General features: G+C 37.7%; 1 protein-coding gene across 1 annotated transcript in view; it reads right to left on the bottom strand.

Annotated features, from left to right (window-relative positions):
- Positions 1 to 26,376, bottom strand: part of PCSK2 (proprotein convertase subtilisin/kexin type 2) — a 110,534-nt gene that overhangs the window by 66,949 nt on the left and 17,209 nt on the right. Inside the window, exon 2 of the mRNA XM_063316474.1 lies at positions 23,151 to 23,255. Coding sequence (XP_063172544.1) covers positions 23,151 to 23,255 — 105 coding nt within the window. The remainder of the gene's footprint in view (positions 1 to 23,150; positions 23,256 to 26,376) is intronic.

The following is a 26,376-nucleotide window of genomic DNA, read 5'->3' as shown; positions in this document are numbered from 1 at the left end:
CAGTAGGTCCCACCCAAAACTATGAGATGATATTTAATGGGCTTAGGATCAATAAATTGCTTATAGTTAGTAGGATCACTGGCTCCTTCCAATAAACTGATCTGGAAAGGCTTCCTTGCTTTAAAAAAGCTTGCTATATAATACGGGAAATTGACTGAGGTGGATGGGTGGAGGAGTGAAAGGCTATGTGTTTGTCTGTGTAACTAGTATTTAGGGTTTGTCTGGATTTTAACTATAGTACTTGGAATCTCATACAAAACAATTATGAAAGTTATGAAGACAAACTAAGAGGATCTGATCATATCTCCTGCTAGAGCATGTGCAATATTTCCTCAAAAAAATATCTTGAATATATACTGTTTGTTATTAAAACAGCTCTATGAGAAGATGAGCTGAATCTACTGATTAATTCAAAATCAAGGAAACACATTTCACTGCTATTTTAAGCTAATTCTCCTCATTCTTGACCAACACTCTACCCAGTATAGCATGCTTTCACAGTCATCAAAATGTTGTAAAAAGAGTTGGTTAAGAAGTCTTTAGGAAAAAACAAGCTACAATAATGAATAGCATAATTCTAGTACCAAAATAACTAGTCGTATTTATCCACAGTTGCTTATATAGGCACTTGTGTCCCACCTTCCCACTTGCCCTTTCTATGCTCAGGCTAAAGGTGGACTACCAGCATTTCACTCCTGCATTCAGTTCAAATACAGTCAGAAAGTGGGGAAAATTTGGGGCAGTAAGAAAATAGCTCTATAGATCAGTAGCAATGGCTGAAACCTTCAAGTACAAACAGGAACTATTCAGCTGTTAGAACTTACTTGGTCAGGAGCCAAATTCAGGGACAGAGATAATGCCAGTGTGGAATGTACAGAGAAGGTGAAACACAAGCCTTTGTGTTCTCATATATAGGGATATCTAATTATGAAATGTACAGAGCTACAGCTAGTGATAGCAAATAGCATACATAAATACTTTTTAAAGCTTATAATTAAACAATAGAATACTGCCATTACTGAGATAGAAAGATTCAGAAAAGGATTAAAGAGTTACCACTGAAAATTTCATGATGAGGATGAGCAAGATATAGAGGAAATGAAAATGCAACTGCTGGAAATGAGCCAATTGTGAATGGTTTTAAAACCAAGCTGTAGCATCTTACAAAGGGTGAGCAATATGTGATGAGGCTAACACTCATGACTCGGTGTCCTATAAAGTATAAATGCAAATCCTTTGCCAGCCAATCCTAAAATGTAACACTCTGGGCACTGAGGCTGATGAAGAGGCAGTAGTGTATAGTGCATAGCACAATTCAGCTAGGAAAGCTTGGGCTGATTTGAGCTAGGGCAGATTTTTCCAGTGTAGTGACCTCCAAAATATAGGTTGGGCAAATCTATCTAATATGATTTCTGAGAGGCAATTTGATATAATGGTTAAAGACACTGGGCTAGAAACTACAGTTTTAGTCTTGCCTTAGGTACAAAACCAGCTGGGTAACTTTGGGCTAGTCATTCTCTCTTAGTCCTAGGAAGAAGGGAATAAAAAACCACTTCCAAAAATATTGCCAAGGAGTTTGTGTTGCTAAGTATTGCCAAGTACATGGACTTGTTTAGGTAGTCGCCAGGAGTTCAGATTGACTTGAATTTTAACCAAGTTAAACAAACCAAAACCTATATCTAGTAGAATTTCACTCACATTCTCATTTTTCCTATTTTTTAAAATATGCTGTCCCATATTCCTCATTCATTTGATAATACCTTCAATATCCAGAGGAAAACTGGTATATATTTTCTGGCACGCTTCTCCAAATACACACGTTATTTATATATATGTATTGTGCATGCTTTCTCTAATTTATATATTTTTGCAAATGATTTCCCACCATCTCCAATGTAACAGGTTTCCTACATGCTTTCTTAAGAGTATTTCTCCTAATTTACTTATTTTCCTACTGTCAAATGAACCACACCATTTGAAAAAGTGCAGATAATCAGTATGGAATTGGTATGCCAGTTCATCTTGAGTAATGTGAATTGAATGAATCTGCCCCCATCACTACCCCAGATGTGTTAAATGTAACTGCCCATGATGCCCTGCAGCCTGACAAATGGAAACAGTGCTTTAACCTATCTGCAGGCATGAAGTTGAATTAAGCTTTTACTGTTAATGTGGAAGTACGCTTTCTCACATACAAACATTTACACATACTATGGAAAGTTCTATGGGTCACATATTCTTTTTTGAATGAATAACTTTATTGATTAGTCAAATGACCATATCAGAAAGTTGGGCATCAGCCACTATAAGATACAGAATATAAAATATGATACCATAAAACAGCTAAAATACAGTAAAATTTCACATATTCACATATTCAGATAAGAGTTGTTGGAAGTCTGAGTTAGTCTGTATTTACCGTCTAAACATCCTCATCATGGAAAAGTTTTTAAAGACTTTCCTACTGTGGAAAGCTTTCAAGGATAATAATTGATCGGTTTTAATTGTCTTGCTGTTTTCAACTGATCATTAGATTTCAAGTTTTCTTCCATTCCACATTTTCAATTCTGCCCACAGCTGTTCTTTCAAATATCAGCCAGAAGGAAAGGCACAATTGTAAATAAATTTTAAAAAGATATACTTGTTAATAAATTTAAACAAAACAAAACAAAGCTCCATGTTCCCTTCCACCTTGGGCTGTATTCTTAGAAACATCTCACGGTGTGTGTTTGAGCATATCAGATTATGGGGATATGTCAGAAAATATAGAAAAACATGACTTGAAACATGAAGACATCAAAAGGTTCACATGGCTTGTTGCTTTGTTTTTTGATCTCTTGCTTCATTTCTGCAATATACAAATTATTGTGAAAAGCCATTTAGGGGTGTGACAATCAAAAGTCTCTCTCACAGGAACCCTGTGTCAGAGGAAGACCTACAGATGGCTCTGCACCTGCACATCTAATACAGAACTTAAGATACCAAAATGGCAAATCAACAGCTAAGCATGTAGGCTTCTAAGCAATATGACGCATTAAACAAGCATGGTTTAGTTCTATTTTTTCAAAAATAAAAGTGTGAACAAAAAGAACATTTTTTCCAAGTGAAAAGCGATAATTCGATCAAAAATATTTTATAGAATTGTTTCTATAGTTGCTTATTTGATTTGAAATGCAGTCATCAGTATCTGCATTCTTCCAGCATTGGCAGTTTCTGGAACAGTTGGACATGTTGCCCAGGAGTTAATATTCAGGAATTAGTGACAGTGCCTTGCTATCAATTTCTCTTAGTAGCATTCCTTTAACCCCTGAATCATTTTTCCAACTGCACAGATGGATCCCTGACTGTTTTCACTTTAGTCCATTTAATAAGTGATGGGATATAGCCACTATATGTGAGAATGTCTGGCCACCCATTGTATATGCCTCCATATTCACCAAGGGTTATGATTCCATTTGACTTTAAAATAAATATTTTCATGATGCTGAAAGATCTTTTGTTAGGCTGAGAGATTTTTCAATAGTCCAGGACAAATTGTTAATGTTTCATCAGTGAGAACTAATGACAGGAGAACATCACTTTATATCTACAAATCTTTTCTCCCCATTCTTTTCAGACTGTGATACCCATTAAAAGGTGGAAACATTAATAGCTAGGGGAACACAGCTGTGAAACACTTGGTATCCATTTTACAGGGAAAATCAGAAGGAAGCAAGAAAGGTGGATTTGCTGAAATATCCTTGGCTGCATGTACTCTCTTTGGGGATATTAACAGTGGGGTTACTGGCTGATTGGAATGTATTTTTGCTGCTTCATTAGATCCTTCATTAGAGCCAGTTTGGTCTAGTGGTTAAAGTGTTGGGCTAGAAACCAGGAGACCGAGAGTTCTGGTCCTGCCTTAGGCATGAAAGCCAGCTGGGTGACCTTGAGCAAGTCCCTCTCACTCAGCCCAACTCACCTCACAGGGTTGTTGTTGTGGGGAACATAGGAGGAGGAAGGAGTATTAGGTATGTTCACCACCTTGAGTTATTTATAAAAAATAATAATAAAATAATAATAAAGGCAGGATATCAATCAATCAATCAATCAATCAATCTTGTAGGGAACTCTGTCCAACAAAGTTTGTAACAAGCCACAGTGATGTCAAAACACGTGCACCATAATATCATTGCACAAATGACACAATTTTGCAATAATGCCATGGTGTCTCATGCAAGTACATAAGATGCAATATTGGCATGATGATGCCATGACACATGTGTGGTCATTCTCTCCTTTGCCACCCCCAGCAGACACTTAAAGCACTGAGGCCAATGTTTTCTTATCTGGAAGAAGCTAATGTAACATTATTCCAAGGATATCAAAGCAGTGGTGACAATAAAGAAGACATCCTGAAAGCATATTGGATTTAATAGGATCATCAGATCCGGCAAAGAAAGGATAGGAGTTTACCCAAACTGCAATACTTAACTCAGTTCTGCTATTGAACAACTGAAGCAAAATATTTCAGATGATGAAGACTCCTCCTTAAACAATCTTTTCCAAGAGGGCTAGATATACACAAGAACAAAATACATGCATGTGTGTAGGCTATGTAATCATGTGAGCACAGTTTGGTTTATAAATGAGATGAGAATTAATAGTTAACATCAGGGAAATGTATACCCATTTTTACAGCCACGACGACATGCAAATAGGGGGAAAAACCCAATATTTTTTATAAATAGCAGAAGCTATAAAATAACTACTGCTATCAAAGATAGTTGTTCACTTAGTCACAGTGGGAACCTTCCTTTTCACATCATTTTTTAATAATATTTTTCACTGTTGTTTCCCTTTCCTTCTTTGCATGAAATGAAATGATAGTGTCTGCCTATAATCTTACAAGCACTGTGTGAGAGTTGAACCAGATTAAACCAATGGAGGGGGGCTTAACCCTTTGGCATTTTCCCCTGGGTGAACATCTCCCCTGTTATTTACTCTCATCAAAAACTGCCTGTCTAATCAGGTCCAACAGCAAGGAAATGTATTACATTTACAAAATAATGTAGAAATTTAATGCTCTAACGCACACACACAGGCACACTAAGGCTTCTTTCTTATATCCACTAACCTGGATGATGGACCCACTGTATTATTGGACCTGGATGATGGACCCACTGATTAATTATTCAAAAGTAATCATTTGAATAATTCTGTAAAGAATCAAAAATAATTCTGTAAAAATTCATCATAACTGCTTCACCAGATGAATCTATTCAAATGTACTGCTTTTACTCTGGTAGTGGGGAAATGTAATACCCTTTGTCCTACTATGTAGTGGAAAAGATGTATCAATTTCAAGCAATTTGATAGAAATGTTAACTATATTTCGTCAATGATCCATCTTTATTTTTATTTTGTTATTTTGCTTGATAATTTCAACACATGAAATTCCAGTTTGATGTCTTGCTTTGTGTCAATTAATTTATTTTAAATTTCTCAATGGTATTTGGAGACAATCTAGTGGGATTGTTAATTCCATTTATTTCCTTAATTATAACAGTATTTTTTAATAAAAGAAAAAAAGAAAAAATAGACTATCACAATAGTTATTTGAAAGAATTTTATAATCCTTTATCTTCTCGATGATCTGATATAATTAGCTCAATACAAAGTTGAAGAACCTATGATTCTCCAAATATTGAAAACAACAGCCACCAGTTTTCTTGGGAAAGGTTCAGAATCTACACCCTGGCTTAGAAGAAAAAAACCATATGCAGATGCCCAAAATTCATATTTGCTCAGTAGACAATTTGCAAACGAATGCTTTCCAGATCCAGCCTTTATATTTTTAGGGTCATACCTGAAACAGAAAACTAAAACTGTAATGGGCTCCTTTCTCTTATATAAGTAATGAAACTCTATGTTTATAATCCTCTAATCTAGTCCATTAATAATGCCATTCCCCCATCCCTATTTAGGACTTTTGTCCTTGCATGACTAAATTACTAGCAAGTTTCTTATTGGTTCTTCATTAGAGGGAAAAATCCACATATTTCCAAAGATGGCCTTGTGATTGGAAAACATCATCAAGAAAAATGACCCTTGGGTATTGAGTTTTAATATACTTCCACTTAAACATAGTGCATAAAATAACAGGATGCTAATAAACCAGCAAGACAGCTGGGCAGAACAAATTAACAAATGCATCAGTTGAGCACATGACTGTTCCCAAAGGAAGAAGGGAAAAGGGTCATAATATTGTAAATGGAAATCATGCTGTGCATTCCAATGGAAAGCTAAGAAAATCATTTCTGTATTTTAATAGAACCCAGTTAACAGAATTCATGAGCTGTTATGGTAAATGGAAATTTCAATGCACTGCACCAGGGTGAGGTTGACTATATTCACTTAACCAAGGATGAATTTTTCAAGGATTACAAAACTGGGCTCCTTTACCTAGATACCTCATTCAAAATTCAGATTTATATCACCAGTTGTCTATCAGAATGGTATATACAGTCTGTCTTCCCCTAAGCTCTCAGACCAGAGAGATCAGGGGGTCAGAGTATGTCATGCCCCTTTGTACAAGGTTTTACATGACTTCCACCCCACCTCTTAGAGAAGAGGAAATTCCTCTGTTTTTATACAGCATATATATCCTGTGCAGTGTTTCAGTTGCATTGACCACCAGGAGGTAGGTGCTATGCAACCAGTTTCATCCTATTTGGGACTCATCAGATGCAAGTAGCATGTCTATGGAATTCAGACCCTCTGTTGGGAGTTGAGCTCATGGACCTTTCCACAAATAGATCCTTAAGAGTTCCTTAAGAGATTTGTTCATGCAGTTATGTTCCGATTTGCATAGCCACCCTTTTTCTTTTATGACAGTTTTTTCATTTTGTGGATATCTTTTTTTAACATGCAAGGTGGGACTAACTGGTAGCGCATCATAGAAAGAAGAATGCAGCAGCGAGGCCTGAATGGAAGCACTAGCCCCTGAGGTATCCTAAAATACATAGAGTCTAAGTAGTTGCCTTACAGTTTGTGGACTATTGGTCCATCCAGCTTAATTTCATCTATATTAAATAGCATCAGTTGGCCAAGGTTTGAGGCAGAAATCTTTGCCAGTTCTGCCTGAAGATACCTGATACTCCTTCCTCCTCCTATTTTCCCCACAACAACCACCCTGTGAGGTGGGTTGGGCTGAGAGAGAGTGACTGCCCAATATGAAACTATAATGAGAAAAATATAATTGAAATATTAATTCTGACTTAAATAACAGTAATGAGACGTTCAATAAAAAATATCTGGTTTGGGCTGTGGCGATTGGAACCCAAGTTGATTCTGCATATGGTTCCTCCTGTATCAAGATCCTGGCTCCACACATTTTTACCATATGTGGACATTACTTAGCATCTGGAAACAGCCTTTCCCAATCTATTATACATCTGCCTTGGACTTCTGGGTACTGCAGTTCCAAAGCACCTGAAAAGGGACAGGTTCAAGAAGGGTGGTTAAAACAACAGAGGAAAAATTGAGAGCTCAGATCTATCACCAAAGACAAACTTCTCTTGAAATGTTACAAATCAAACACATTATTTGTCTAATCATCCAACCTGATCTTCAAACTGAGATTTCTTCCCCCATACCCGAAGCACAGAGTGCCAGGAAAGGTCGAAATTTCACAATTGCACATGGACCTTAGTCCTTTTTTCCTTATAGCATGAGTTTTCAAAATGAGCAGCAGTCGGGTGATTGCTCTTTGCAAACAAATGCATCTTCAGTGCTCTCAATGGATTTTTTAGCCTGCCTCTATCAGTCATGTTAATTAGGTAGATTTAGAGAGCTGAACATATTACCAGTTCATGCTTAAACAAAGTGTCACACGTGGACTCAGCTACAGTTCTCTTTGTGCCTGATCTAAATATTTATAGTCACTTGGTAAATCAAAGAAACCTTTTCAGAAAGAAAGAAAACAATAATCTGGCAAATAATCAATGTTTGTCTCCATTCCACAAGCCTCTCGCTGTAATGGTTGCCTATTCTAAAACACCATCAGACTCATGAGCAGGAATGCAAAGATATCTGATTTATTAAAGAATAGTGTGCAGGATCACAAAGAAAGCTGAGAATGGAAAAAGTGCGCCAAATGCAAACTAAAAAACCCTTGGTACAAACGAGATCCCTCCCCCCGTAGAATCTTCCCAGGCTCACAATCCCAGGTGCTCCTAACGGCTTCTGATGGTCCGTGGGAAAAGTCCTTGAACAGAGCACATAACCCAAACACATTCCATTGAAATGAACCTAGATACAGAGCTTGGCACAAGGTCTCCCAGCAGCTCCCTCCCAACAGAAACACGCATCAGCACCATGGCATGTGAAACGTTACGAAGTACAGTGCACATTGAAACAGTGAACATGACACTTTCACTGTGTTGAGTACAGATACGTCAAGTCAATATGAGCAATGATTTTGAGAGGAGTTTTCAGGCCATTCAACTGAAGTGATTGATAGTGTGCATTTAATCACTCTTTTAAAAGTCAGAAGAAGTGGTTATGCAGGCGACTTCTGGGTGATTGAAAAGACTAAGGGTTGTTGGGTTTTTTTGGCACTGCAGCTTTTTGTTGCTTGTCTCTTATGTGTAAACCAAATGGAAATGAAGACAGTTTAAGAATCATCTAAAAAAATTAGATGAAAAACTGCAGAATTTTGGTTTTGAAAAAGGAAAAGCAGATCCATGTGTATATATGAAGAAAGACAAACAAGGCTGTATGTATCTGTGCATTTATGCTGATGATTTGCTGCTGTTCACACCAACAGAAAAACAAAGGCTTGATTTTGAAGCCTGCATGAAAAGCCATTTCACATTAAAAAGGCTTGGAACTGTAACAAATAACCTAGGTTTGGAAATACACAGGGAGAAGGATGGTAGCTTTCTGTTCAACCAAAGGGGAGATAATGTTAAAATATTGTGAATGGAAAGACATACAGAGTTGTCAAAGAAAATTGGTTTGCATCTTATTCTGTAGTATAAAAAGGGGAGTGTTAATATGTTTTCTACTACAGATTAAGGTTACTATGGTAACTAATCATTTTGGCTGGGTGAAGAGGTTGAATTGAATTGTCCCCTTTTCAGTTGTTAATTGTTGCACTGGGGGGCGGGGGGAGAAGAACTTGCCTGGACTTGTTTTAGTTTCAGTTTCCCTTCTGTGTAGGCTTGCAGAGAGTATGCAGCTGAGAGAAATCTCTCCTCTCAGCAAACAGCCTTTAAATATGTTTGTTTTCTGTAAATAAAATTATTTGTATAGAAATGCCTGGTGTGTGGCTTTTCTGATCTCTCCTGGGCCAAATGCTTTCTAGCACTCTGCCAACAAGTTCATCCCCTGCCTCTTCTTGACCACAGTGATGGCCAGGTCTTCTGTCTTAGACGGCACTTAATGTGGCCCTCAATGGGTGGATTGTCCTGTTTCTTTTCCCTCTCACCAATGCCAGGAAAGCTTCAAGGATCTGTTGTTATAGCCTATATTAGAGGTCTAGTACTTTTTGTGGTTTCCTGTTTCCTGATATGGCCTACATCAAAAAGCTGACACATAGCAAGCAGCCTAGCAGCCCCCAGAATGAAATGGTTACTTGAACAAAGGTATTTGTGGAAAAAGGAATGAAGTGCACCACATGGTCTTCCTTGTGTTGTGCCTGCAGAGGGGGAAAAATGCTACTTTTGATGTGGAGCCACAAAATCTGGGCAGAGGTCATCTTCCTGGCAGGCTAACCACAGTGACATCTATTCCTACCCTCCTGAAACAGTAAGTGGCCCTTCTTCCTAGATGGGGCAAGGAAGAAGTGTGGCTCAGCCCTTTGTTTTCCCAATGCACTCTCAGAGCTTCCTCTTTGATATTATTAAGAAATTAGAAATCTTGGCTTCCGAGTGAGGATCTACAGCGTAATAGACATCTCCAAAGTAGCAGAGATGGTGCAGCGAAGTGAACACCAGCCAGGAATGATTTCTGGCCAGCGAAGCTGCAGAAAAAGGAGACAACGAGAGATGGCCCGCTTGCACCCTGGAGAGCTTGCATTTCTATGCTTGAAGCACACACTCACACTATTATGCTGAAATTTATGCTAATCTGAATGTAAAGAAATGTTGTATATGACCTAATGTGAATTGAAAATATGTAAGCATAGTCTTTATCTCCTTACCCTCTTTGACTTACCTTCTATTCTCCCCACCACTAGCATTTGCATTCATTAGTTCTTTAATATTGTTTACGTTGTACGTGCAGATTTTTACTCATACAACCAACTGGCCTTTGCTCTACCCAAGGCTGCTTTCCTCATATATCTCTCAAATCTGCTCCACAGCAGAATTTCTGGAGAGGTTATTGGGAATGAGAGTAGAAGAAGCTCAGCACAACAGTAATATTGTCAAGTTTCATGGCTACTTTTGTATTTTGCCCTATTAAATGTTCACTATTATTGTCTGAAATTCATTTCAAATTAATATTTGATGGTGATGGTGATGATGGTGACGATGATGATGACATGCTCTTCCTCTCATAATAAAATATAATCATTGAAGGTTATCATAACTCCTTGTGTACTGACTATTCAGTGAAAACAGGCTAGTTCCAGGCTCCCCCCCTCCCCCAGTATGTATTTAATTACTTGGGGTTGTGCATTTTTGCCAAATTTGAAAATTTATGCAGAAATGGACTGAAATGAACATAGTCCATAAAATGAGCAAAACTAAAATAGACATTGTTGCCTGTCTCTAGGGGAACTAGGCTGGTGGTGTGCTCTACTTCACAAATGACCATCTTCCTTTTGATGGGCTGGCAATGCAAGCACTAAAGATAATGCTTGGGAAGATGCATTTTATCTGAACTGAAATTATACTCATCATTTTAAACTTGCTCATATATAAATTAGCATTCCAAAGTTCGATGCCATTTTGTATCTTGTTTTTGAGGGATGTATCTCCTCTTTCTTGGTCATGCTAAGGGGAACTGAGGCACCTCAATCTTAAAATGGAGAATGCAGCAATGCTTTTTTAAAAAAAATCTTGAATGTATTCCTTTTATCATAGCCATGATTTCCAATTTCTCATGCTACTCTCATCATTTCCTATTTCATCTGTACATAATTCCTTCCACTTCACTGTCCTCTAATAGCCCATATGTCCTCTTGAAATATACTCTGGATAATAACATGTTGTCCTCTAAGCATCAGTCTGAAATATCTATAGATGTTGCAGCATTACATCCCTCATTGAAAATCAACCAAAACCTTTTCTGAGATTTTTCCTGGGTCTGCTATAATTAACTCCCACATAATGGGTGTGTTTCAGTGTGCATACTTTTCTGAAATGTTTATCATCAAAGTCAACAATGACTTATATGTAACAAGCAGAAAACATGTGAAACATATTGTTGCAGTGAAATTCATTTCCAATTCATCCAGGCTAGTTTAAAAAGCCTGTTCTTGCTGCTTAGCAGAAAATACCTACTATGAGATGGTGGCTATGCTACTGCAAAGAATCCACTCATTATATGCATGAAAAGAAGTAAGAAACTGTAAGGCAAAGAAATTTAAAATATGAGATAAGAGAAAGAAAAAGGTAACATAACTAAAATTAGTTTACATCAATACCATTTAGTATCTCTCCATACCTTTCTATCCTTGCAAAACATTGTCACTTATCTACCACATTTATATACAGATTCATCCACTGTTTTCTGTTCTTTAAATTTATCACCTCTTACTTCTTGAGGACCTTTTCAGCTCTTTTTCAGTCACTGCCTTCTTGGTCTTTCTCTTAATTCCAACCCATTCATTCTTCATCTATTTAGTTTGCAATTCAATCTGCCTTCTTTCTCTTTATAGGACCCAACAACCACAACATACTTCTTTCTTGCTTGTCACTCACTTCAGTTCCCATTCATTCAGCACCCATTCATTCTTAAGCCGACTCTTCTTGTTTCACCCATTCCCACCGCATTCAGTTGACTTCTTCTCCTGATACACAAAGCTCTCACTTCCCTATATCAACATGGGTAGAAACACAGTCTGATACACAGCCATTTTCACATCTTTCAGCACACTTTAATTTCTCAGAACAGACCACATACTGACCACTAGATTTTACCAGTAATTGCATTTCTTAAAATTTCTCAATTCATTTTTCCATCTTTAGCAAACATTTTACCAAAGGTACACTGATACAACTACTTACTTACTTATTTCATTTACGTTTGTCAGTTTTACCTGCCAAACACAAATATCTTGACTTCAGAGGTCTCCTCTTTCTTGGCCTTTGGATTTCTATACATCCTGTCATTTCCTAACAAAATGTGGGGATAAACTTGGAGCTTATTTGTTCTTCCAACTTTTTCCAGGATTAGAAATTGATTTTAGTATGGTACTTAACCCATTAATTAATATTCAAATAATAGTATTTGAGGGAAGATAGCTTGTAATAATATTTTCTTGAAATTCACCAGTTCTTTTTTTTTCATTTTTAAATGTATTTTTTTGCAGTAGTTTTCAATTGATCCTTCTCCAATTTCTTTATTGCTTACAGCCAAATACTCTGATCGTGCACACAGAAAATATGAAGAATGTTCTCAAAATGCAGAGAAATGTTTCCTCTCTTCCTTTTTGTTTCAGTTCAGTGCTTTCATGTCACAGAAACAATGGAGAATTCATCTAATAAAAAAAAAAAATCAAGTTCAAATAGTTGGGAAAGAGTGACCCCAGAAGGTATATTCCTAGCAGTAAATTCCTGGCCCGAGATTAAAAAGATTTGTTCAATAATGTTGTTGCTTACAGATTCAAAGCTGCATCAATTTCCTCAAACTTGAGAAAAAAACAATTCTTTGTTGCCTGCAGTGTTAGGTTTAATACATTAAACAAAAAGTTTGTGAAAATGTAATTGAGGGGAGACAACAATACAGTTCTGTGCAAAATTAGTGGGTTTTCCTTGTGCCTCTTGAAAGATCCTCAGTCTTAAACTGACAAGATATTTGCATTTCCCATTGTGCAATATAAATGTAAATGAAAAACAAGAAGCTTTCTTGTGTTATACAACTTAGCTCTGGGAGGAGAGATGTGGAAGAAAATACTAAAGAAACGCTAGCTTAGAGGTAACAATTTCTCTACTTGTTCACTGCTTTTAGTCCCCAGATTACCCTCAGCTAGTCTGAGTAACAGCCTAGCTAAAGCAACATTTACTTCTGAAACTGCAAGGAAAAAAAACAGCAGCAAATTCATCCCTCATTAATGTTTTAACTGGTAACCCTTGGTATTCATTTTCAGATGGACCTAAAGCTTTGTGTCGCTACCAGGTTTCATTTGTGCCAAAGAAAGCCCTGCGTGAAAGGTATCCAAGATAATTAAATCACTCTAAAGTTAATTGTTTTCAGATACTTACTGTAGCCAAGAATTGAGCATGATGGCTTCTTCCCTAGCCTGTTTTAGCACTTTGAGGATAAGTCACCCAACCAGATGGCCAAACAGGGATTGCTCTGTACCTGGAATGAATGTCTTCACTGACCCAGTGCCACCACTAGGAAATAGATTGTGCCCTAGCAAAAATAAGATAGCCCTCCAAAATTTCATCTGGTCTAAATGTGCTAATTGTGATAATGGAAGTTGTCGCATAGATTTGGATAGCCATCTCAGCTGTTCATTTGTTTCTCAGATTTATATCTCACCTTTCCTCCAGATGTTCAGAAAGACTTACATGGGGACCTCTCTTCATGTTATTCCTATGACCACAACCCTGTGAGATGGATTGGGCTGAGAGAGATTGACACAAAGCCACACAGTGAGTTTTGGTCACTGATGGTGGAGATGAACCCAGGTCCCACCCCCGCACCCCATCCCAGCAAACACTTTAACCACAGCACACTGGAGAGTTTGATGCAAGCAAACCTGAAGACAAAATATACAGCAGCAGCAACAACAAACTGAATTCTTGCAGCAGAAATAGTGTGCAAAAGATGACTGTGGGTATTGATAGGATGATATTTTAAATATTGAGAATATTGGAGAGGTTCATCTGTCACAAAACATTAAGTTCAGGTACAGTGAAATTGACCAGAGCATTAACACTGACTGTGGTAGAAGGAGGGAGAAAATATGTCCTAAGCCTTTAGCAGAAGAGGGAGAAATCCAGTCATTCTTCCATGCATTACACAACACACCCACGAACTAGTCATCAGTTACTTGGACTGCTTTGAGACTGAAAGCATCCAACGGGTATGATGTATTGGGCAATACACTGTTCTCTAAAGATTTCAGGTTTAAATTACTTATAAATACAACCTGCTGGGTTTAACTTCATGAAGAAGAGAAAAAACTGGGAATCAGATACTGTACATCCCTCTCTCTCAGCCCAGCTCACCTCACAGGGTTGTTGTTGTGGGGAAAACAGGAGGAGGAAGGAGTATTAGCTAGTTCACCACCTTGGGTTATTTATAAAAATGATAAAGGTGGGATAGAAAATAAAATATAGATAAATAAAATAAACAATTTGGCCAATACATTTAGGTCAGGACAACAAAACGGTAAATTCAACTTAGGTACACAAGTCTTGCAGTTCATTTCTCTCTTGCTTCATTCATCAGCTTAGTGGTAGCGCTGAACAGAAAGCCGGTCTCTCACTGCTTCCAGTGCCAAAGGAGAGATCATAGTCAATATTGCACTTCATATTAGTGCAAGCAAAAACAGTTTTGGAAGTATTCTGAGGAGTTAAGTTCATACACCTGTCCTTTTCTTAACAACAGTTATTCACCTTAGTGCAAATTAGTTTGGTTTTTTTGACTATTTTAGGACCTGGGCTAAAAAAAACATATTCTGGAGAAATTGTAAAATACATATTGAATATATATAGCCCCTTAAATTTTTTTCTATCCTTGGGGAGCTATTTTAGGATGTAAATAGTTGGGAAAAATAAGTAACCAAAAGCAGTCTTTGCTGTCCAGAAAATATATGGTGCTTTGGGAGAACAGCAGCAGTCCCTCTCCACTGGCTGCAGAAATATAAGTAGTCCTAGTTTTTATTCCTTACATGGGAATTTTGCCCATTGGCTTGCTAGGCTAGCTACCTTTGATGACAACATTTCCTATATTGGGGCAGGTGCTCAGCTTCTTTTTTAGAAACCAAGGGAGGACTGTGCACATCCCAAAGAGGTAAGCCAAGGATAGTTCCTAGTGTTCCTAGAAGCAAATTGCTCCTCAAGGAGTGACAGAAGAGGTGTCTACCAGAAGGAGTCCTGACACATGCAGGAGATCTTTAACCCTTGCATCAGAGCCACAGAAGAGACCTTCCTGTCAATTGACTAGGAGTGATATCTGAGCTCTCATAAAATTAGAGGGGCTATGAAGGAAGATTGAAGGACCTGGATATTGAAGGAGCCGGGTATGTTTAGCTTTAAGAAAGGCTTAAGAAGATGTAACAACACTCTTCAAATGCCTGAAAGGAAGTTACACAGAAGAAGGTCAAGACTTGTTGCCTCTCATTCCAGAGTGCAAGAAACAAAATTATGTGTTTAAGTTATAGGAAGGCAGATTCTGAATGAACTTTTAAAACACCTCCTATCAATGACAGCAGTTTGACAGTGGAGTTAATTACCCAGGGATGTGAGGAGCTCCCTTTCACTGGATATGTTCAAGAGAAGGCTAGACAACCTTCTATCAGGGATGCTTTAACCTGGATTCTTCACTAAACTGGAGATTGGACTCCGTCATTTTATGACACATTCCAACTCTACTTTCCTTAATCTCTACCAATGCACTATCAGAAGAACTAGACCAGCCTTTCTGAAGGGATATTGTAGATGTGTTAGCCCACAGTTTTCAGAATTCCTACCTAGCGTGATTATAGACTGGGAATTTGGAGAGCTGGAATCCCAAATTTTTGAATATTTCAGAGTCACTTTTATGTGAAACCCAGCTATATAAACATGATAGGTAGACGACAGACAGAATAGATAGATATTTCTACAAAAGAACTAAAATTTCCTTCAACTTGCTGGAAAAAACTCCTCTGAACTTTACCAAGCTTAACCTACAATGAATCTCCTGAGAATCCCTGTACCTCACATCAGGCTCTGTGGAAAAATAAATGTCTTTTAGGAAGAAATTTGTCCCACTAAGCTTGAATCCATTTTAAGGACTACAGATGGAACATGTCACTAAGAGCCACTAGAATTAACTTAAGAGAATCTACTATGTGAGTGTTGGGGATGGAGGGGAAGAGCAACACTGAATCAGCAGCGCTCTACCAGTGACAAAATTCTCTTCGTTTCCATAGGAAAGCATTGTGCTATCTCAGCATAATTATTGATACTATGTAACACATTTAATTTGATAAGAATGCTAACTGTAAATGTTATTCCATGGTATTAAGCAAGACTTTTTGCTATACAGGCCAATTAGGCTTTTCTGCTTCTAAATCTGCTTCCCCATTTCTTATTTATTATTCATTTCAATTACTTTGCTGTTTAATTCTCTTTTTATGTGACTGCCCCAGTGCACAATTTGAATACTATATAGTGCTGGGTAAGTATAAGATTTCCAACTCATCACTGCGAATTGGCTATCCTCGTTGGATCTGTCACTTTACTAGCATTTAAAACTAAAATTGCAAGCCTGCTAGTCTAGAGGCTCCTGGGTGTGTGCCCAGTGTTCCAGCTCTGATAGCAGCCTTGAATGCATTAGGAAAGAAACTAAATCATTGTTCAGCATTCTGAGTTTAACTTCCTAATTGACAATTGATCACTCACAGGTCCAATTCTCTGTTCCTCTCTGAGACTGCCCATAGGCTGGAAGCTTTCACTCCTGTCTAAATTAATTGCACTTTAGAAAGTCAGCTGAAGCCAAAACTATGATCTATCATATATGGCTAATGAAAACTAGCCTTGCACATAAATTGTGGTTTGAAGCTGGTTTGTTTCCATTATTTACAGCTAAGATTAATCACAGTTAATTTATAGGATAGCACTAGACTGCATAATTATTACTATCTGGCTTCTCTATATTTGATCTTCTTATGACTGGGGAAGGCAATAGCAAACCACCCCGCTCTATAGTCTGACAAGAAAATGTCGCGAAAGCAGCATCCCCCCAAAGGGTCAGAGATGACTCGGTGCTTGCACTCGGGACCTTTCACCATGTTAACTGAACCAAATTCAGTATTGACTTTTTTAGAAGTTTTAATTTCAGTTAACTCTTCATTTTATTTTAATAGATAGAGACAGATCTATCTCTACGTGGAAATAAAATAGGCTGCACTTGGCTCAACAGAGCCCCAGATCCGTGTCATATGTTTGCTTAGTTTACTTCTTGGCCTGGTGCTTCCTGCTTTAAGATTTTTGAATTATAATTTCTGAATTAGAAGTCTTTTCTGTTTAATGAAAATAAGTGTGCCAGCCAATCATTTAATGGCAAGGAAAGTATATTGTATTGAAGGGGGGGATGTATTTTCTTATTTGAAATACAATTCTATTCTTGGCTGAATCTAACTTCTGATTTTCAGGCACAATTATGCTCATAGATCAATACATGGAAGAGGAAATCTGAACGAGAATCACATCTTACACAGTCCCATCTGATTTCTGTCTACCTGAGTTCCTGCCTGTGCAGATGCCTGGATGCACATAGAAGGTGATCATGTAAAGTACAGTATGCCTGAAAAGAAAAAAAGATACAGATAGCATAAAAGGTTTAGTCTATCTACAACTATGAGGACGAATATGCTGAGCCCCAATATGTAAAAGTTGGGCAGGAATAACAGGCACAGTCCCAACACACTCACACATTTATCTGCATTTGTTCTGCCTATCAGCGTAAGACTCTTACCTCTGCCTATGTGGGATTTTTTTTTAAGTAAATGGGTTTCTTCCAGATAATCTGGATCCTGAATGCAAAAAGATTCCTTATTGTGTCTTATTCCTTGGTGACTGCCTGACAGATTTTGTTTTCCATGACAACATTGTAAAAATCCTTGAAACGTATTTAGTATAGTTAACACTTGTGTGCTTGCAGTTATTTAATAATGCAGAACAGAAGACTTCTCCGTGGGAGCCTGTATCAGAGCCATCTTAACTTGAAAAGTATGTGATGAAACCATGTCTCTCTGTGTTTTCTATATAGTCTATTTCCTTAGAAGGTGAGGGCTGTTTGGAGGAAAATATTGCCTTTCTTTCATGAAATCAGTTTCTAACTTTTGTGTTGATTGAAGAAATGAACATGTTAGCACTTAAATTAGAACTACCAGTCCAGGCTGTAGAAATCCAGATGGCCATCAGGTGGCAGCAACAGGATGCAGAGAAGCTGCTCTTTACTGATAACTAGTGATCACCTGCAGTTTTGCGGCCTAGATCTGATAGCCCAAACTTCGATATTTCAGAACACTGACAAAATGAAAAGAAAGGCAAGAAGAACTGGGTTACTGGGATTCTACACAATACCTTAATGCTCATAGATTGCTCAGCACTTGGTTTATTCTAATTATTCTCTTATGGATAGTTTCATCTCTCCTTTTATTTTACTCTCGCTCACATACATACAGAGAGAGTCAGAGCACCCGTCTATTATGTTATCATTTTTACTATTATTTGAACTTCCCGTTGTTTCAGGAGGAATTGGATGGTAATTTGTGGGAAGTCAAGACTTCAGTTTGATTTTACTAAACTATCTAGAAGAAAAATCCTTTACTTCTTTAACAGTGGTCATCTTCTTCAAACAACCTCTGAGGAGCTCATTGTTACTAACATAATATGCTCCCTAGGCGTTGTTTGGAGGAGAGGACCAAACTGTGAAACCATATATAAGTGATGCCGTAAACATCTGCATTTTATACTTGGTTAAAATCTGGAATGGTACAAAATGAGTGCCTTCAGAATATGCAGTCATTCTTGGAAAGTTTTGCATGAGAACAATATTTATCTAAGCATAATTTCATTTATAAGTATCTGCCTCAAGAGAAGTATTTTATAAACCTTTCCCCAACCTGGTCCCTTCTGAAGATATTAGGATTACTGCAATACTCAGAATTCTCAGTCAGTAATTCCAGCAATAATGCTGGCTGGGAATTTGGGAGGTTGCAGTCTAACACATCTGGAAGGCACAAATTTCAAGGTGGCTGACTTACAGAGCAGTTCTGGCCCAAATAGGCAGAATCAAATGAAATGTACTGTGTATGTGGCACTTAACCTATCATTCAGTATATTATAATCTGCTGGCTTTTAGCTGTGACTAATTTTGGAACACAGAGAGATTTAAAGACCCAGCCTGCTCTGAACTATTGCGTAAAAGACAGATTTAGAGCTTTGTGAGAGCAGCTAATGAAAAATCGGAGGAAATGTGTGGCCACAGGGGATCCATGGTCAACAAGGGATGGAGAGAAAAATCTACATCAGACAAATGATCAAATTCAAACTTTCACTGCATTATTGCAAGACAAAAGAGATGTGGCATTCCCATTCCTCTCCCTTTCTCTTTTCCTTTTTTCAAATTTGAATTTTGTTTGTGTTTTTTTTTAAAAAATGAATTAATTCACAAGCTCTAAGGCTGATATATCCCTTTCTTCCATTTCATAATTTACAATATTTGATCATTTGTACAACAATCTCATGATGCTAGCAATATCACTGCTCCCCCTTGTCCTCTGCAGATGCTCATGCCTGATATATCCTTCAAATGCTCTTGTTTTGCCTTCTCTGACACTGGCAGACCTTTCGACTATCACTGTGAAGAGCCTTCCAAGGGCAGAACTCCCACTCCATTCATGTTGAGAAGGAACTTCAAGATCCTATGGTCCCTGAGATGGGTTCCTCAGGGCCCTTGGATATTATATTTCAGTGTTTAGAAACCTTCTAATCTGACTCTGTGGCTTTCCTAGAAAAGAAGAGGAAGAGATGAATATGGAAAACCAAGACATTGCAGAACACAGTTGTTCTGGAAGTGCATGGCAGCACATGGCTTGGAGAAACATAAAATTGCATTCTTGTTAAGAAACCTCTTTGGCCACCTGTGATCCTCGGGGTATTTTGTTTTCATTTTCTCTACCTCCTTGCTGGGACAGAAACACAAGCTGATATTTAGCTCTTTACTTCCAGTAATGGTTTTCATTTACAATAAAAGGGTTAGAATCATCTCCTCCTGTCTTTTCCAATATTAAAGTTGTATTACTCAGTATTACACAGGCTGTAGTCCCATTGTGTCTCACTTGCTACAGAAATGTGAGAGTATGCATTTTCCACTCTCATTTGTCTTCAATCTCAGCTTCAGCTTTGTTTTATTTTCCTTAAGAACATATTGTATGCAGGTTAGGAATAGAATGGTTGTATGAACCTTTTGTATGCATGTATATATTCATGAGATTTATCCATCCCTCAATCTAAATGGACTCTAGGCAGTTACTTATTATTTATTTTATGCTTTTGTCTTCCTCAGTTGTACATAATAGAAAGAAAAAGACAAAAAAGTTCACCACTCAGTACCTGGTGATCCAGTATAGCTATGGCTACATTTTCTCAGCCTCAGTCTGCTCAGTCTGCCTTTGAAAATCCATTACAAAAAGTGAAGTGGAATCATCTGAAGTTGATTTTGAAGGTCACTACAGTATCTCCATCTGGCTTGCAACTATACGTTCTCATTAGGGATGAGGAAAGAATAAAAGCGAATGCAAACTAGAGCTATGCTAAAAGCCAGCTTAACATTTTCAATACATTGAACTTTAGATGATTTTTGGGTGTATTTCCAGTGGCAGGGAGGTATCTGTCTATCATCTCTCTCTCTCTCTCTCTCTCTCTGTCTATCTTTTAATCAGTCACAGCACAGTCAGATTATAAGCCCCACCCTGGGTTTTGTAAGGCCAGGCTGTATTTCTGAGTTCTTTGCAGTGAGTTCTGTATTGGGCCTACACCACTGCTTATGCCTGAACTATCTTCTACATCTTTGTGTAGTCTTTGCCTGGTCCCGGAATGGTCTTGTTTCTGTAGGTAATATGGTCTTGTTTCTACTGAATACTGAAATGTAACTACATTGCAGGAAGAAGCAAGATACAGGGTTTTGTTGTGCTTAGGACTGAGTCATTATTATATGGCTGTTTAGCGAAAAAGAAACATGTATCGTTAGAATTTTTTAATATAATTTTTATTAAAGAAGTTTTTTACAAAGTTAAAAGATAAGCATGAACAATATAGAAAAAAAGGAAGGAAGGAAGGAAGGAAGATAAAGTGTTGAAAACAATAGAAATGTTACTGTCAGTATCATAAAATATGTTGTAACATTTTATCTAAGAAATAAGGGATAATGAGAGGTGAAAAGCTTGCTGATATCAACAGGGAAGTTATAAGCTAAGATTGAGAAGACACTGTAGGAAGCATAGAGAATGGCTTTGAAGGACAGAGGGTCCACTGCCAAGGCAACAATCAAATCAATGAGGCTTGAGCCCAGACCAAGAAAGTGGCTTATAAAAATGCCTCAGACAGCAGCACCCCCTCTCCAATTCACATGTAGATAAAAGAGAGAGGAAGGGAAGCAAATTCAGACTTGCAAGATTCTGTTACTTTAGCTGTTCTAATAAAAGTAGCTTTAGGCCTACACAATGTCTTTCTCTTAGTCTGGTCAGCCTTATAGGGCTGACATAAATCTTGCAAGTCTAGTCTACCATTAGAAGCTGTTTTGGATAGATGATTGGTGGGGGAGGTCACAAGACAGGGAATGATTAATAAATCATAAATACTATCACTGTTGCATTTTAACTCTCATGGAAGGCCACTCATGGGATTTTCTACCTCAAGAGTAAAAATAACGTTATCATCCTTGGTTATTGTGTAGTAGTGCCATTCACTGTTCTGTCTTATATAACAAATTTGTTTTAGACAAACATGGATGTGATATATCAGGATAAAGGAAGATAGGTTTCATCAAGGGAGTTCTGTAACAAAACAGTTCAAGGAGAAGCTGAAACAAACCATATTTTCTCTGTGTGAAATCATCTCTGATAGCTAAAAAAGTATGTCTCTGGCTTAAGAGTCTTACAAAATGGAGATGGATTACTACCATTACAGGAAAATGGCATCAACAATGATGACCTGGGGGGAGGGCATTAAAAGAAGAAAAAATGTCTGTTCCTGTCTGAAAGTGCAACTCCCCTCTCCCCAAGAGGAGAACATCTGAATGTCTGCAACCCACTATAAACAGTCAAAACTATAACCCAGCCAGAGAATGGAATTGCAATGTTAGAGAGGCACCTTTTGGCTACCATAATTTAATATCATCCAGCATATTCTGTTGTTAGTGGGTTAATATAACAGAATGCCTCAAACAAGTCTTCATATGAAATCACAATGAAAGATTTATTTTTAGGGCTGTGCAGTGTTTTGTTTTAGGGCTGTGCAGTGTTTTGGATTCAATTCCCAAAAATTGCTTTAGAGCACACAGGGACACAATGGTAGCACTTGTCTGCAACCCCTTAAAGCAGCCATGCCTTCTAGAAATCCTGATGAAATAAGAGGTTGCTTTAAATAATTGCAGACAAGTGCTATGCTTGCATGCTTGTAATAACTGAAGCAACTTTTGGAACTGAGTCTGAACCTTTGCATAGCTGTATTAGTACAAAAAAAACAACAACAGAGAGGAATAAGAAATTGCAGGTAGAAATGGGTATTTCTTACTTCTGATGTTACATATAACATGTAAGAACACAGGAGCATCCTTGGCAGCGTTTATTGGTTTCAAAATATCCTGCCCCTTTTTATATGCATGCAATGTGTGCAATTGGCATTTAAAAGGGCCAAGGTTTTGATTGCTCAGTTGCACTCACCATTTGGAAACCAAATGGGAGGAACCATTGCTGTGGAGGACAACACAAGCTCTGGATTTGATCAAAAGCCTCTTTAGTCCAAGATCCTATTTCCACAGCATTCAATCAAATGCCTTTTTAGAAACCTCAAAGTAGGCCACAAGGGCAATACCTTTTCCAGTTTTCTCTCCCAGCAATTAAAACTGAGTGGTTTCCTACTCCAGACTTGGAGGCAATATGCAGTCATCATGATTAGTCATCATTTACTTTTCTACTTTTAAAGTCATCCAGATTGGTAGCATAACTTCTACAAGATGATAGTAAGAATGGATGACATTAAAGGCTCACTTACCCTGGGATCTTTCTGTAAGTGAAGTCGGTGCAGAAGACTCCTCCGCCTTCGACTTTTGGCCAAACCGTTATGGAAAAAGTGGTACCCATCCTCTGTAAAGGGAAGCTGAATAAAAAATTGACATTGAAATCATTAGACTTAATGTTTGGACTAGCCACATTGTAATAAATTACAGTATATTTTCTGTTCATGGTAATTAAACGTGCAGTTGTTAAAAGCATCTCATATTACCTAAGATATAAGGAGAGAAAAATAAAACAAATGTTGGTAAGCTTACATTTACAAAAAATGAAAATTTACAGAAAAAAGTGAATTTTGTAAATTTACAAAAATTTACAGCTTACAAAAAAAACAGCTATCACTCTATAGATATGCATAGCTAGGGCAACAAAGTAGTTTGCACCTACACAAGAGAGATAATCACCTGCTCAGGTTAAGCTCATTTCCTGGTGACTTCATGGACATGTCCATATAGTTTCTTAGCAATGACAGAGAACTAGTTTGTCATTGCCTCCTTCCAGAATTTTTTAAAGCTTTCCAGGTTACCCTATAACTTTGGGATTTCTGGAATTTTTCTATCCAGTATCTAACCAGGTCCAATCCTATTTAGCTCTTTTAAGGATGACATAAGGTTGGCTTGGTATTGCCATCTCCTTCTCCATAGTAAATAAATTTTGTTTTCATAATTGCATATGTTTGCTTATGATCTAAAAGCAGAAGAGGAAGATAAAAGTAAGCAAGGAATAATACGTGGTCAATAAAGTTGCACATATTTCAGAGTCATAGTAAAGACGTGTCAGACAACAGTTGTAATTACAATGCTATAGCAGGACTTATATGGCAGCATTCCTCAGCAAAACTAGAGGGCACTAGTTTGGGGAAAGCTTCTATATAGTTATGCTGGTAGAAATGACCCTCTGGTGACCAAAAAAAACCTTAGTCAAGAGCATAGGTTTTTGTACAAGCCACAATGAGGTCACACCTACCATGTCATCATACCGTCATGAATTATCCCCCAGATGGGGGAGTGGGAACATTTTACCATCTTTGGTGGACTTGTAGAAAAGTGAAAAAAAATTGGAATCAGATTCATACAGGAATTCAGAAAATATTAAAAATTAGGATAATAAAAAACTCAGAACTGTTCCTATTAGGTATCATGGATGACGAACTGGAGAAAAATCATAGAAATTTGCTTTTCTACATGATCACGGCTGCCAGAATGTTGTATGCTCAATGTTGGAAAGATCCATGAATCCCATCAATAGAGGATTGGACAATTAAACTACTGGACTTAGCCCAAATGGCTAAATTAATGGATTTGATAAGAGACAAAAATACTGTTAGCTTTAAGGAATCATGGCAACTATTTCTGGACTATTTGCTAGAGACTGAAAAAGATGAAGTAATAACTATGGGTTTTTCACAATAAGAACCATATTGAATAGAAATAATGGAGATTTATATATAGATTTAGTAGCAAGAGAGTAAGGTATTATAAATCTAGATATTTCTATAACTTGGTTAGGCAGAAGTCATTCTTCTTCTTTTATATGTATAAATCGATAAGCTGTATCTATATGTCTGTCTGTCTGTCTGTCTTTTTGATAATGGTTTTTTTAAAGGATTTTCTTTAGATTGTTATATTTGGTATTGATGATGCTTTCTATTGTGCTGATTGAATTGTATTTAAAATTCTTTTTTTTCTCTTTTTTTGGTTTTTGTCTTTTTATTTTATTTTTTGAAGATGATAAAGTCTATATTTTAAAAAAATGAATTATCCCCCAGATGGCATCATTTGTATCATCTGCATGACAATGTCATGATGCATGTGATGCCACTTGGCTTCCTTCATCTACTGTGAGGACACTGATGGTAGTCAGGTGATGCTTTTCTAGCCCTGCCCTTTTCTATCAATTTCTGTCCACCTAGTAGTTGTGCTTCTAGAATGCCATATGGCAGGGCTGGTGTGCATTCCTGCCATGCAAGCAGTGCCATGAACCACTTTACCAGTTGAACATCTGGGCTTATTCAGGGATGCCACATGTTAAGTCATTATCCATGGATAGCAAAGCTTCTCCTTATGGTGCTTGTAAGATCAGCCCATTACTTATCAACTCCTGCTACTTTCTATAATTGAACCTGAAATTGCCGCCACTAAGTGGAACCCTTGGACAATCATTTCAGCAATCGGCTGCCAGTGTAGATGGATGCTTCTTTACTGGTTGCATTGGAAGGGGGCACAAGGGAGGGATGAAGTAAATCTGTATCACTTCTATTTCTCCCACCCAGTGTCTTCTTAAAAAGTAACTTTGTACAGGGAGGCAGAGAGGAGAGGATCTAGGCTGCTAAACGTGCAAAGTCACTATGCTAGAAAAATAAATCAATGAATTTGCCTTGAGAAACGGCAGCAGAGAAAATCAGCACAAAATAATGGAATAAGAATGGAGGTGGGTAGATTGTACAAGGATGTGGGAATAGAAAAATAGATAGATTATGTCTTTGTATTGCTAACCAATGAAATACAGGTATTAAAAAGCAGTGGCTTCCTAAAAGAACAGAACATTTGAAACAACTGCCACAGGTACCCATGGTTTAAATGGACTGGGACGACATGAGGCATGAGATACTGAACAAAGAGGAGAAATCCATGGGGCGGGGAGCAGCCCTCAGTCTAAGCTGTGCCAAGTTTCCTAGCTCAGTGAGACTCAGGGCAACTGAAAGGTATCCATATTCTCACTTTCATTTGAACAACCAGCTTTAGATTTCCTCTCTTAGGTGCCTAAATCATTTTGAAGGCCAGGTTTGAATGAACCCCATTTTATCAATCCCACAGCCTCTATATAGGCTATAGATGTGTTGCATATAAATCTTCCTGTGCTGTTGGTGGTTTACATATTCCTCTACAGTATTTGTTAGAAAGGATTAATATGTGGATCCTGGGAAGCATCTCGTGTTTTACAGCTCTGGCAGAGCAAGGTCTGCTTGGCATCCATCTGAAATTTTGTTTTTTCATTCCACTTATCACACCTAGCAAGATGCCTTTGAAAACTGGACCCTCAAATTATTTCTTACAGTTCCTTCCTTCCTGACAAGCAGAAGCAGGGACATTACATAACAAGAGGCTAGAAAAATAACACATCACATTCTCTGCATTGCTGGTACCCTGAAAAAATCTCCTGATAACTAACTGGGAAGCACAAGATATGTATATTCTCTCTCAGGA

Source organism: Candoia aspera, chromosome 1 (genome assembly GCF_035149785.1).
Source record: "Candoia aspera isolate rCanAsp1 chromosome 1, rCanAsp1.hap2, whole genome shotgun sequence".
Classification (NCBI taxonomy): domain Eukaryota; kingdom Metazoa; phylum Chordata; class Lepidosauria; order Squamata; family Boidae; genus Candoia; species Candoia aspera.
Note: the sequence above shows the minus strand (reverse complement) of the source record. Positions and strands in the feature narration are given on the sequence as shown.